Raw genomic sequence first — 12,259 nt, 5'->3', positions numbered from 1 at the left:
TATAAAGAACAGGCAAGGTCATGCAACAAGGTCATGACGGGGATTAGAACTCTGGTCTTCCGATTATTGTGCATTGAACCCTACGAAGGCAATGTGCCAGAGGAACCGTAAATATGAGTGCCAGACTGTGTCAGATGGTTGACCCTGCAGCCATCTTCTTGGCTCAATCTAGTGCCTTGTGGTTGGCTCATGTCAAATCATCTCTGAACACATCCGAAGCCTGAGGCCTGGTTAAGAAGGTTACTAGAAAGACGGGAGGACCTCAATCAGGCGTCTACTAAGTTATCCTCCAAAGACTAGCTCAAACATCACCTTCTCCACGAAGGTTTCTCCAATTACTCCATCGAGAAATGACTACCCCTTACTCCATAGGACTCTTATTTGTGCATCATCACAGTACTCTCCCAGCCTTCCTTATAACTGAGATAGTCAAGTCTAATCTTGTCCTCTGGGTTGGACATGAAGTCTCTGGAGTCAGGGGCCACTGCAGTCTCTGCATATTCTCTCCCCTTTTTCCTTAGCCTGGGTCCTTGTACTTAGGTATTCAGTAAATGTCATGGATTTGACGGACTGTCTGACTTCGGTCCTGTGAGAACCTTCTGGCAGTAGAATTTCTGAAAGAGGCAATAAATTTTCCTAGGTTCCCTGACAAACAATGGTCACCAGAGGCTTTTAACTAGGCAAACACTTGCCAACCACTTCCTCAGTCTGGGGCACCGTGTAGGTGTTATTGAACTTGTTGAACCAGGCAGGCTTGCCCTCAAGGAGTTGAGACAGAGGGACAGATCAGACGGCAAAGAATGGTAATATATGGACAAATGAAAACAAGCTAAACTGAAGTAGGAGTAATCTGCTGAGGAAACAATTATTTCTATCTGGGGAAGCCTTCATGGGGAGGTGCATGTGAGTTGGACCTCAATATAGGAAGGATTTCAATAGTAGATCTTAGGGGACTTCGAACCTTTTCCATGAAATAATAAAGAATGTCTCATGGCAGTCTAGAGCAAATGTTTAGAGCTGGCTGAGGACAGAGCATACCCATGGTGAGTGGTCCAACTTGGCTGGAGGTTAGGGTGGGTGAACAATTTAGTGATGGATGAAGCTGGAAAGATAGTTTGGAAACCGATCCTGGAGAGACTAAATGCAAAGTTCAGAAGAATAGGAAACTCCATCCTCTTGAGGCTGCTCTGAGGCAAGTAGTTCAAACTGTGTCCACTTCCTGCCACTCTGGTGGAGGTATTAGCAGTGTCATGGGAGCATCACTAACTCTGGGTCATACCTCTCCTATGTGAGGCCCAGCATTGGGATGCACATGGCAAGTAAGGCATGTTGGCTTTTCTGGGCGCTGCTTCATCTGTAGTGCAGCCAGATATAGGCAGTGCTGGTGTCTCACTCATGTGTCTGCTAGAAGTATTTGGGTCTCAGGTAAATGAATCATGGAAGAATCTTTGAACCCCTAACCCTAAATGTGCTCCCCTGCACTTAGTCCTGTGGAATGTCTTGGCAATATTCTCGTGGTGAACAGGAGCCTCAGAGGCCTCACTTACTAGCAGAAACATGCCTACTTTAAGCAGAAGGCCAATGCTACCAGCTGTGGGACAAAAGGAAGGAGACACTCAGCCTTAAAAGAGGGGCCATTTTTTTTTTTTGAGATTATGGCCTCATATCTCCTGGGGCTAAAGTAGTGTTGATTATAGCCTTGGTTTCTCGAAAATTGGCATTTTATTTGATTTTTCTTGTGCCTCACTTATTTTTCATGACATTTTGTACCACAGCTGGCACTCCTCTCTGGTGGTTGGTGGCAGGTGAGGTGATGAAATCACCACAGCAGATGGAAGAGACCTTTGCGGTCCTTCAGTTCATTCTTTACAAAGTTAAAGCAAATCTTCTGCTTAATAAATCCTCTTTCTTCCTCTTGATTCAGTCAGAGGAAATGTCTCAGCATCGTTCATGTCCCCTCTGTCTTCTTCCTGGATAGTTCCTGGCACATACTTAGTGTCTAAGGAACAGCACGTGAGTGGATGAGAGGGAACCCCTCTGACAGGATGATATTTGTCTTTGTTTTTGTCTTGCTTCCTGTAAAAAAAGATTACAATGTCCTATTTCTGTTCAATCATATGTACTTCCAGGGACAAGGTGGAGTCAGATCTGATATTTCTGGGACTGCTGATCTTGGAGAATCGATTGAAGGAAGAGACAAGACCTGTGCTGGAGGAGCTCATCTCAGCCCGGATAAGGACTGTAATGATCACAGGTACAGAACACAGTGGACGAGAAAGCAGTAAGAATTTGATGTGGAAATGGACAGAGATTCACTCATTTAGCAATGTTATTGTTGACCACCTACTATGGGCCAGACATCTTTCTAGGTGCTGGAGACAGGCAACGAAAGAGGCAGACTTCCTGCTCTCATCGAGCTTCCATTCAGGTGGGATGAGATAGAAAATCAATCCACCCATCAACCAATCCAAATAAACAGCTGGTCATAAGCATTATGAGGTTTGTAAAACAAAACAAGGTGATGGAGTAGAGTGTATCTGCCCAGCTAGTTTAGATGAGGCTCTCTCTGAGAGGGGGCGTTTGGGATATCATCTGGAGGAGAAGAGGATGTGAGCCATACAAACATGATGACGATTTTTAACATTAAATGTTAGGAGGAAAAGAAGGTATAGTCAGCACGGTTGTAAACTACCCTTAAGGCCCACCAATAATGAAATCTATGATCCTGGAGATAAAAAAAAACACTATCCCCTCTACTCCTACTCCCAAACCCCAAATCACACACCCAAGGGAGTGTTGAGAAAGGATTGTGCAAGAGAAATGTGTGAAATTTCTTAGTGAATGCTTCTGAATGGAGAACAGATGATTTCCTAATGCAGTCGTAGTTTTTGAGCGTGTGCCTTCCCTTTCACTGCTCTCATAGGCAGACACATCTAACTCTATTAAATTGTGTTACAAGATACAATATTTCCCCACCAAAGCACTTTCTCCCGCCCCACTTCCCCTGAACCCAGTTCTACTGTTGGGAACTGGAGAATGCTCTTACCTCCGCCTCTGTGCTTCTCCATCTCGCTAGTCTCCCCCGACAATCCAAGAGAATTTGGGGTCGTTTTTCCTCTCTCCATTTCCATCCAACTTCTAGCTGTTGCTGAGTTAATTTACTACTTAGAATTTCCCTTACATTATGACCCTTCTGTTTCAGAATCTTTATTTAACACTTATATTACACATTCTCATAATCTTTAAGCATTTAGATTAATGTAGAAATAAGAGTTCATTGCTTTCCACCTTCCCTCTTGACTTCTTCCCTCATATTGAAATTTTTGTCCTGTTTCTTTCCTCACTTGGCTATAATTTTTTCTCAAGAATTGTCCTTGGATGAGATGGAAGGGTGATATGCTCTCTGATTTCTTACCTATCTTGGAATATATTTCTTTGCTCTGACAAGGGATAATGTCTTGCCTGGGTATAGAATTTGGGGGTTAGAGTCCTTTTTTTTTATGAGGAAGATTGGCCCTTAGCTAACATCTGTTGCCGATCTTCCTCTTTTTGTTTGAGGAAGATTGTCGCTGAACTAACATCTGTGCCAATTTTCCTCTATTTTATGTGGGGTGCTGCCACAGTGTGACTTGATGAGTGGTGCTATGTCCACACCCGGGATCTGAACCTGCAAACCCTGGGCCACTGAAGTGGAGTGTGCAAACTTAACCACTAGGCTACTGGGCCGGCCCTTAGAGTCCTTTTTCATTAGTGGTCTGTAGGTGTTATCCTTTGGTCTTCTGGTATTTGGTGTTGCATATTATAAGTGCAATACCAGTCCACTGTAGGTAACTTGTTCTTTTCTGCATATAATCCTTTTTCTTTAAATTTGGAGTTTAGAAATGTTACCAGGGTATGTCTATATGTCTATCATTTTTTATTAATTTAGTCTGGAACATAGCGAGCACTTTTAATCTGTCTCAGGGAAATTTCTTCTATTGTTCATTTAATTATTGCTTTTGTTCTTTCTCTTTCTTTTTTCCCTTCTGGAATTTCTATTATTCACATGACAGGCCTCCTGGATCTATCCTCTCAGTCTCTTATCTTTTTTCTTGAGACTCTCATATTTTTATAGTTTTGTTCTGTGCCTTAAGATTTTTTTTGCACTCACTTTTTCCAAATCACAAACTCAGGTCTCAAAAATAACCATTATCTTCTTTGAATCACTTATTGAATTGTTAAGTTCTTAAATCGTGTTTTGGGGTGGGAGTGGCTCTAGAAAACCTTTGTGTGTGTGTGTGTGTGTGTGTGCATGCACACACACACACACACACACTACATTTGAGTTTCCTTAAGTGCGCTCACTACTTTAATGCAGGTTTCATTTCTCTCTAGCAGCTACTCTATTTCATCAGTCGTGTGTTCTGGTTCTTTCACCTGATCTTTTCCTATCTAGCTTCTGGGACTTCTTAAATAAGCTGTTACATTCCTTTGTCAGATGATTGAGGCTCAGGCCTGGCCTGCATATCCTAAACAGTAGAACTCTCATGGGTGGTGGATGCAAAATGAGCCGGTGTTGCAAAGCAGACTGGCTGCTGGTGCCCTGCTGAGGCCTGTGGAGGAAGCCTGTCAGCTCTCAGGGCTCCCTGTGCTCTTCCGACCTCAGGGTGGAGCACTAGTTAGCTCTTTTGAGGATCCTCATAAGTATTTTGGTAGAAACCTGGGAGAAGCCATCTTAGGGATAGCCAGCCAGATGTAGTATTATACATTTTTTAATGATTGCTCTAGGAATTACAATATCTGTACCTACCCTTGCATGAAGGCTTACCACCACAAATGTCCCTTCCCTCCTCTCCTTTACCTTTTACTTATGTGTATGACAGACAATGAAAACTCTACCAGACAACGTTAAAGGTGTTACTTTCGACAGTCAAGAGTTAAAGAACATAAGTAAAGAAAAAGACTTTTATATTTACCCAGATCTTTATTATTTCTGTTACTATGTGTTCATTCCTTATATCACAAATTTCCCTCTGGTATCATTTCCTTTCAGCCTAAAGAACTTCTTTTAGCATTTCGCTTTGAGCATGTCTGCTGGCAACAAATTATCTTAGTTTCCATTCATCTAAAAATGTCTAACTATTTCTCCTTCATTCCTGAAGGATATTTTCACTAGCTATAGGCGTCTGAGTCCACAGTTCTTTTTTCAATACTTTAAAGATGTTGTTTCACTGTCATCTTGCCTTCATGGTTTTTGATGAGAAGTCTGTGATAACTTGAATAATCATTCCATTATATCTAATGTATTATTTTCTCTAGCTGCTTTTAATTTTTTTCAGCTGTGAATTTTTATATATTTTTCATATTTTTATATTTTATATTTTTTTCACCTGAGAATTTCTCTTTTGTCATTTATTTCAAGAGTATTAACCTTTACCACATGGAGGAGGCTTATAATACCTGCTTTAAAACCATTGTCTGATAATTCCGACATCTGGGTTATCTTGAGATAGGCAACTGTGAATTGTTTTTTCTTGAGAGTTGGCCAGATTTTCCAGGTTTTTTGTATGTTGAGTATCCTGAACATATTGAATGTTATATTATGAGATTGTGAATCCTGTCAAAATCCTCTGGAGACTGTTGAACATTTTTGTTTTAGCAAGCAAAAATCTGGAATGTGGGAGGTAATTAATATCATAGTTCACTTCTTGAAAATTTGCTATCCTTCTTTGGGTTTTTTCTACACACGCGGAGGTCACGGAGGTCTGGGTTAAGCCTTGGGCTCACACAGTTCATACACTGAATTGGTCTCCTTGACTAGTTCTCTCCTTTCCAGGACTTCCCCTATAGCTCTTCAGCCCTCAGCTGCCCCTTTTCCTGGTTCCTCTGGCTATAAAAACTAAGTTTCTCTAAGTGTTAGCCACCTGCACAGCTCTGGGACTGGGGCTCACACTCAGATCACATATATGAGAGGAAAGAGAAAAAAAGTTGAGAATCTCGCCACCTTGTAGATAGTTTCTCCAAATTTAACTCCCTTCCACATTCTGTCTGCTTATGTTTACTTTCCAAACTCCTTGGGTAGTTGCTTTTTGTATTTTGCCCAGAGTTTTCCACTGTAATCAGTGGGAGAGATAGATTATAGTGGGCTGACTCCAGCTTGACTGAAAGTGGGACCCCCAGATACTATATTAAACTAGTAGGGTTTTGTTAAGCTTTTACCAAGCTGTTAACAAATGACAGAAATAGATTAGAATTTCGCCTTTTTGCTTCTCCTTCCCACTCTCTGACAAAGATATGCTGGTCATGATGTAACCAGATGAAAAGCAGCAAGAACCAGAAAAGGAATTATGGAGTCATAGAAAGTCAGGGCTGAGAGAGGCCTTAGAGATTATTTCTCTTCATACCTGAAATAAAGTCTGAACTCCTTATCCTAGTTTTCCAGGCTCTCTATGAATTGGTTCTATCCTTTCAACCTCATCTTGGGATATTCTTCCTTTCTTCTAGGTGACAATCTTCAGACTGCAATAACAGTGGCCAGGAAGTCTGGAATGGTTTCTGAAAGCCAGAAAGTCATTCTTATTGAAGCAAATGAAGCCACTGCGTCCTCATCAGCATCTATATCTTGGAAATTGGTAGAAGAGAAGAAACACATTGCATACGGGAATCAGGTAAGCCTCAAAACAGACCTTCTGCCATAATATCAAACTTGTCTCGCAGTTTTGGCAACTGAGCAGCTTTGACCGGCAGAAGTGTACAGGTGAACTAAGGTCAATGTACTTCTCCCGAATGTCTAACACATATGCAGTTAAGTGAACTCAATTATATAAGTTTCCCATACTATTCCTACTGAATTTTAAGGTACAGTGCTTTCCTGGGTGCTTTTAAGCTTAAAAAAGTCATTGGCTGTGTATGAGAAAGAATATAGTAAATGAGACTGAGAACCTAATTTTCCATTTTTTCCCTTGCTTACTAGCCATTGCATTGGGTTCAAAGGGGGTTTAGTTCCTAGGAGAGACACCGCTGTGTACATTGGAAAATCAGACTGTCTTCAGGGTGGGAAAAAAAGTTTTATTAGTTTATCTCTAATCTTGTCAGTATCCTCTCTCTATTGTGTCCTTGTGGAACAATATTAATTCTGTAAGAAAAAAATTCTAAGTTCTCACTTCAGGGAGAGATTTGTTAAGCTGCAGCGTTTTTGTATTTTACACTTGAAACGTGTGAAATGTGCTCTTCTTTGGAACTCACTGAGATCAAATCAGGATGAGAACAGGACATGAGTAAGTGATATTCTCCTATTCACTAGAGGCTGTGATGTACAACGGTTGATCCAGCAAAGAGAAAGGGCTTCTCTGAAGAATCTGGGCCGTAAAAAAGAGAGCCTCTGGACTGTCATCATTGCCTTCTCTTAGATGTGCTTAGATAGCCTAACCACTTTATCAAATCTAAAATAACTGTGTCTTGCTTTGCAGGACAATTACATCAACATCAGGGAAGAAGTCTCTGATAATAGCAGAGAAGGAAGTTACCATTTTGCCCTAAGTGGAAAATCCTTTCAGGTTATAAGTCAACATTTCAGCAGCCTACTGCCAAAGGTAAGGTCTAAGAGAGTACCAATCTCCCAGTAAAGATGCTGACAGTGTCACTTACAGAACATGATCCGAAGTAGTTTCAAACCTCTAAAGAGGTAAGATATACCTATTGAATGTATCATAAGAGAGGCAGATATTTTTGCAGAAGTTACTGTTGTCTCATTTCCTACTAGATTTAAAATAAGTAAATTTGATTAGCCAATTTTCCCTCATCTATAGGATTAAAGTATTAGTGCCTTAAGTCATAAGGACTGCTTTTGGGTAGCTGTTACTGTATTGCCATGGTTAGGGGTTTCACAGCATAGTGGAAATTCAGCAATTATGCAGGAAGGCAGGCCAAGAAGAGAGGAATCCCATTAGATTTTTGATAGAAGACCTGTATAAAAAATAAGTTCACACTTAAAACTTTTTTCATGAAGAACAAACCCATAGTGGGGACAGGTAAATTATATATATATATATATAACATGTGAACAAACTAGTTAAAGAATGTGTCTAATGTAACCCAAATAAAAATTATTTGTATTCAATTGCTCATCATCTTAGGTACTGTTTAAGGAAAAAAGAATAAAGACTTTGAGGTTGAGTGAACACTAAGCTGAGTTTACTGCCAAGAAGAACAGGGAATGCACAGATCTAACACAGAAGAATTTAGACCCTGCAGACTGGAGCTCAGGTGGATGGAGCTGTTACAGGTTTATATACCATTAAACCTTCAGTGTTCCATAGACCAAATAAGGCTTGGGATGTTAGCTGAAATTCACAATTGGTGAAGCCCAGGTGGTGTGGTTAAGTCGAGGACTGCAAATAGTCACTTCTCCACCATTAGGCTGTCTTTCTGCTGGTTCTGAATAATTTTCTGAGATGCAGTTGCCTTCTTTCCTTTTCCTGGGCTCCTGATCTGAATTATCTTGCAATTTCTCATATTCTTCTGGTTTAAATTTCCATTAAGCTCAGAATTTTTCAAACCACATTATCCATAGTAGCTGAGCTAAATTCTTGTAGGTCATCATTTTCATCAAATATTTTTATTAAGTAGTCATCATTACTGATTACAGTCTCTCTGATCACTTTTCCGATGCCCAAATTCTCAATGTATGTCTTAAATTCTGAAGGAGGACTTCTTAGAAACATATTTTTTTCTCATTCATGGATATCATTACCCAGTCAGTGTTCTGAGTGTTATCAATTATTTCATGTACAACCAGCTGACCTGATAAAAATTTTCCCTTATGAGTTCCTTACAGATATTGATCAACGGGACCATCTTTGCAAGAATGTCTCCTGGGCAGAAGTCCAGTCTAGTGGAAGAATTTCAGAAACTGGAGTGAGTTCTTTACCAGTCGAGGTGGTATGAAGTGCTTGGAGGCATAACCATCGTGGGGAGTGTTAGAAGTACAGGTCACTCAATTTAGCTAGGCAGCAGTTGTTAACCCGGCTGCACATGACAGTCACCTTGGGAGTTTTGAAAAAGTAGCAATACCAAGGCACGAGCAGCCAGAGATTCTGATTTAATTGCTCACATAAGGCTTGGATATCATTCTTTTTTCAAAGTTCATCACAAAGGTCAATTTTGCATCCAGAGCTGAGGACCACCGAACTAGAACATAAAGGGCATGAAAGGGTATGGTGAGAAATAAGCCGGGAAAAGTAATTTGAGCTCAGCTTCTGAAAGTACAATGTAAATTTAGACTTCATTTTTGCAAATTATCATCACAGTTATGATACAGAGAGATGTATATGACAAGAGATTCACATAACCCTAAAAATATTAAAACATTCTTATGCCAAAGCATCCTCTCTATCCTAAATCAGAAGAATACTTCTCTTCTAACACAAAGGGTCTCCATTGACAGGATGGGCAGTCCGAATAAAGTGCCCATCATTTGAGATCCTTTATTTCCTGTTAATGGAAACCCATGGACTCCTGGAGCCTTCTCAATTTCTGGCGATGGACCACATCCACATGACTCCTACTCCTACTCACTCCTACTCCATCCTACTCACGTAATTCAGTTACTAGGCAAGCTTCTCAATTCAGAAAACCCTGTCTTCTCAACAAGGTTGAGAACCTAGACAGTAAATTACTTGCCTTCGTATAGCAGAGTGGAAGAGAAGGACAGCGAATTTTGTAAATGCCATCTGTGAGCTTCTACCTTAAAAAGCAGGCTCTCCGTAATCTTTGTTCACAATTCGAGACAGCAGTATTCACCCAGCCTCAAAAAGTGATCCTGAAGCAGGGATGTATTTTCTTTCTTCAGCTTCTGGGCCTGGCATTGCATTTTTGAGTTGAATGACTGCTGGCAGTGGATTTCCTCTCATGTTACTATTAACAGCACCAACAACTAATTCTTAGTTATCACTTTAGAATTTATAAGAGACTTTCCCGTACAGCACCTCACTGAATGCTCATAACACTTTGTAGGGGAGAAAAATGATAGTCAAAACGGTAAATTGATCAGATCAAAGATCTGGATCTTCTGCTTCAAATCCTGTGCCTTCTTCACCATGCCATGCTGTCTCACCATCCAAATTGTGAGCATCCCTGGTTTCAGCTGACAAAGCTGCTTCCTAAGCAGTGGAGTGCAGGGTCTCCCTGAAACACGGGCAGGAGGGGTAGCTAGACTTCTTAATCCATTCTAGGAACTGCTGAGTCCCACCTTACCTTTAGTCAAGCCAGACTGTTAGGAAACTCTCTTAAAATAAATAAGTTTGAAACCTAAGGAATAAAGCTCGTTTTATCTTTTGAATTAGAGAAATAAGCAAGTAAGATTGCTTTGATCTCCTCTACAATTGACATGGCTTTCTTTTAGTTATTTTGTAGGTATGTGCGGAGATGGAGCCAATGACTGTGGGGTAAGTAGCTGCCAGCGTGTGGGGCCACAGTACTCAACTGTACTTGCCTGGAGCCCTTTGGAGATAGGATCTCCTGGAATATATACCACCTCCACTCTTCCTGATGGAGAAACTGATATTGAGGGTTTGGGAAGGTTTTGATTCAAGCCACACAATGACTCAGTGGTCAGTATAGACTAAATGGGTTAGAATTTGGTTCTGGGGTCCCCATGTGTTCTTTGGCTAGGTGCCTCAGTGCCATCTCTTTCTTATGCAGCAGGCAGAACAAAATCCACTCATCTCCTGGCTAGTACGTGGGCCCACAGGCCATGAGGCACCACGAGCCACGTGGCCGGCTTAGCCAGCCTTTTCTTATGTGGCCTCAGGAGAGATGTATGGGAGTGTGCGTGGACAGTAAGCTGACTCTTTGCTTTCAGGCTTTGAAAATGGCTCACGCGGGCATCTCTTTATCAGAGCAGGAGGCATCTGTGGCCTCGCCATTCACTTCCAAAACTCCAAACATTGAGTGCGTACCTCACCTTATCAAGTAAGTAGGCACATTCCACCCAGCATTGTCTTAATCTCTCCTGACTTTTAGGTGCCGAGCCCATTGTTCTGCCAGGCAGAGACCAGGGGAACTTTGTGTCCCTGGGCAGGGAGGGTGCTTCGTGGAAAATGTAGTCAAACATTCTAGTCCCCAGTGGACTTACCAGGAGTTAAAAATAACCCTGGGAGCGCCGGCCCAGTGGCACAGCGGTAAAGTTCGCACGTTCCGCTTCAGTGGCCCGGGGCTCGCCTGTTTGGATCCCAGGTGTGGACATGGCACCACTTGGCACGCCATGCTGTGGTAGCCATCCCACATATAGGGTAGAGGAAGATGGTTGTGGGTATTGGCTTGGGGCCGGTCTTCCTTGGCAAGGGGAGGAGGATTGGTGGCTGATGTTAGCTCAGGGCTAATCTTCCTCTAAAAATAATAATAATAATAACCCTGGGAAAACAGTGGCATTTCTATTGAAAATCATTGAGTTGGTTACTTTAGAAGATTGGAATCTGGAACTTGTTACTGCTTTGAAAGTGTCAATCATGTTCTTCTTCTTATTTTAAACGTATCTCCTTAGATGCTTTCTAATGGGGGATGGACAGAAACTTCCTCACCCTCACTTGCCTTCCTTTCTTCTAGCCTCTTTATCCCTCCTCGGAATATCCTTCCCATCCTCAGTTTTCAAAGTATTTATTTGTCTTTGCTGTTTCTACTAAAATTTTCCTTGGTGTGTTGTTCCCTCCCCTCGTCCCCAGAGTGTGTACTTCTGCTACATTTTATTAGAATGATAGAGATAGTTAGTATCATGGCTGCTTTGGATCATTACAACCAATATGTATTTTCAGCTTATAAAGTGCTTTAATGCCTATTGTCTTATGCTTCAAAATAGCCTGGAGATGCAGGAATGGTCACTATTTCTTTTACAAATAAAGAAATTGAGGCCTAGAGACCTTAATTGAGGTGCCCAAGCTCACCCAGCCATATAGGATTGGATTTTGTATTAGCATTGATTTAGTTTAAATGTGTTTTATCTATCATACGCTTTCCACCACCATGAAAATATTGATTTGGTTAGCTCCTCCTCCTTTTTCATTTCTTTATTCAATGCATTTGACAAATATTTATAGAGTAGGCCCTTAGTGCCAGGAATGGGTGGAGGCTCGTGGGAACCCAGAAGCAAGGAAATCAAATGTGTCTCATGAAGTTCTCTTTCCATGAAGAAGTCGGGCAGTAAACACACGCACACATAAATCAAGGGTAATGTGACAGGAAGGAGGACGGCTGGGGAGGTGGAATCGGTCACTTCAGATGAGGT

At 41.4% G+C, this 12,259-nt stretch overlaps 1 protein-coding gene across 8 annotated transcripts in view; it reads left to right on the top strand.

Moving 5' to 3' along the window:
- The window catches only part of ATP13A4 (ATPase 13A4), a 127,670-nt gene that overhangs the window by 89,585 nt on the left and 25,826 nt on the right, over window positions 1-12,259 (top strand). For all 8 annotated transcript variants that reach the window (XM_014732819.3, XM_005601890.4, XM_070242704.1 and 5 more), the window contains 6 exons: window positions 2,130-2,254; window positions 6,484-6,647; window positions 7,449-7,571; window positions 8,816-8,895; window positions 10,382-10,424; window positions 10,841-10,950. In XM_014732819.3, coding sequence (XP_014588305.2) covers window positions 2,130-2,254; window positions 6,484-6,647; window positions 7,449-7,571; window positions 8,816-8,895; window positions 10,382-10,424; window positions 10,841-10,950 — 645 coding nt within the window. The remainder of the gene's footprint in view (window positions 1-2,129; window positions 2,255-6,483; window positions 6,648-7,448; window positions 7,572-8,815; window positions 8,896-10,381; window positions 10,425-10,840; window positions 10,951-12,259) is intronic.

The sequence above is a fragment of the Equus caballus genome, chromosome 19 (genome assembly GCF_041296265.1).
Source record: "Equus caballus isolate H_3958 breed thoroughbred chromosome 19, TB-T2T, whole genome shotgun sequence".
NCBI classification, from domain to species: domain Eukaryota; kingdom Metazoa; phylum Chordata; class Mammalia; order Perissodactyla; family Equidae; genus Equus; species Equus caballus.
The sequence above is the reverse complement of the archived record's forward strand: the minus strand, read 5'-3'. Positions and strand labels throughout refer to the sequence as shown.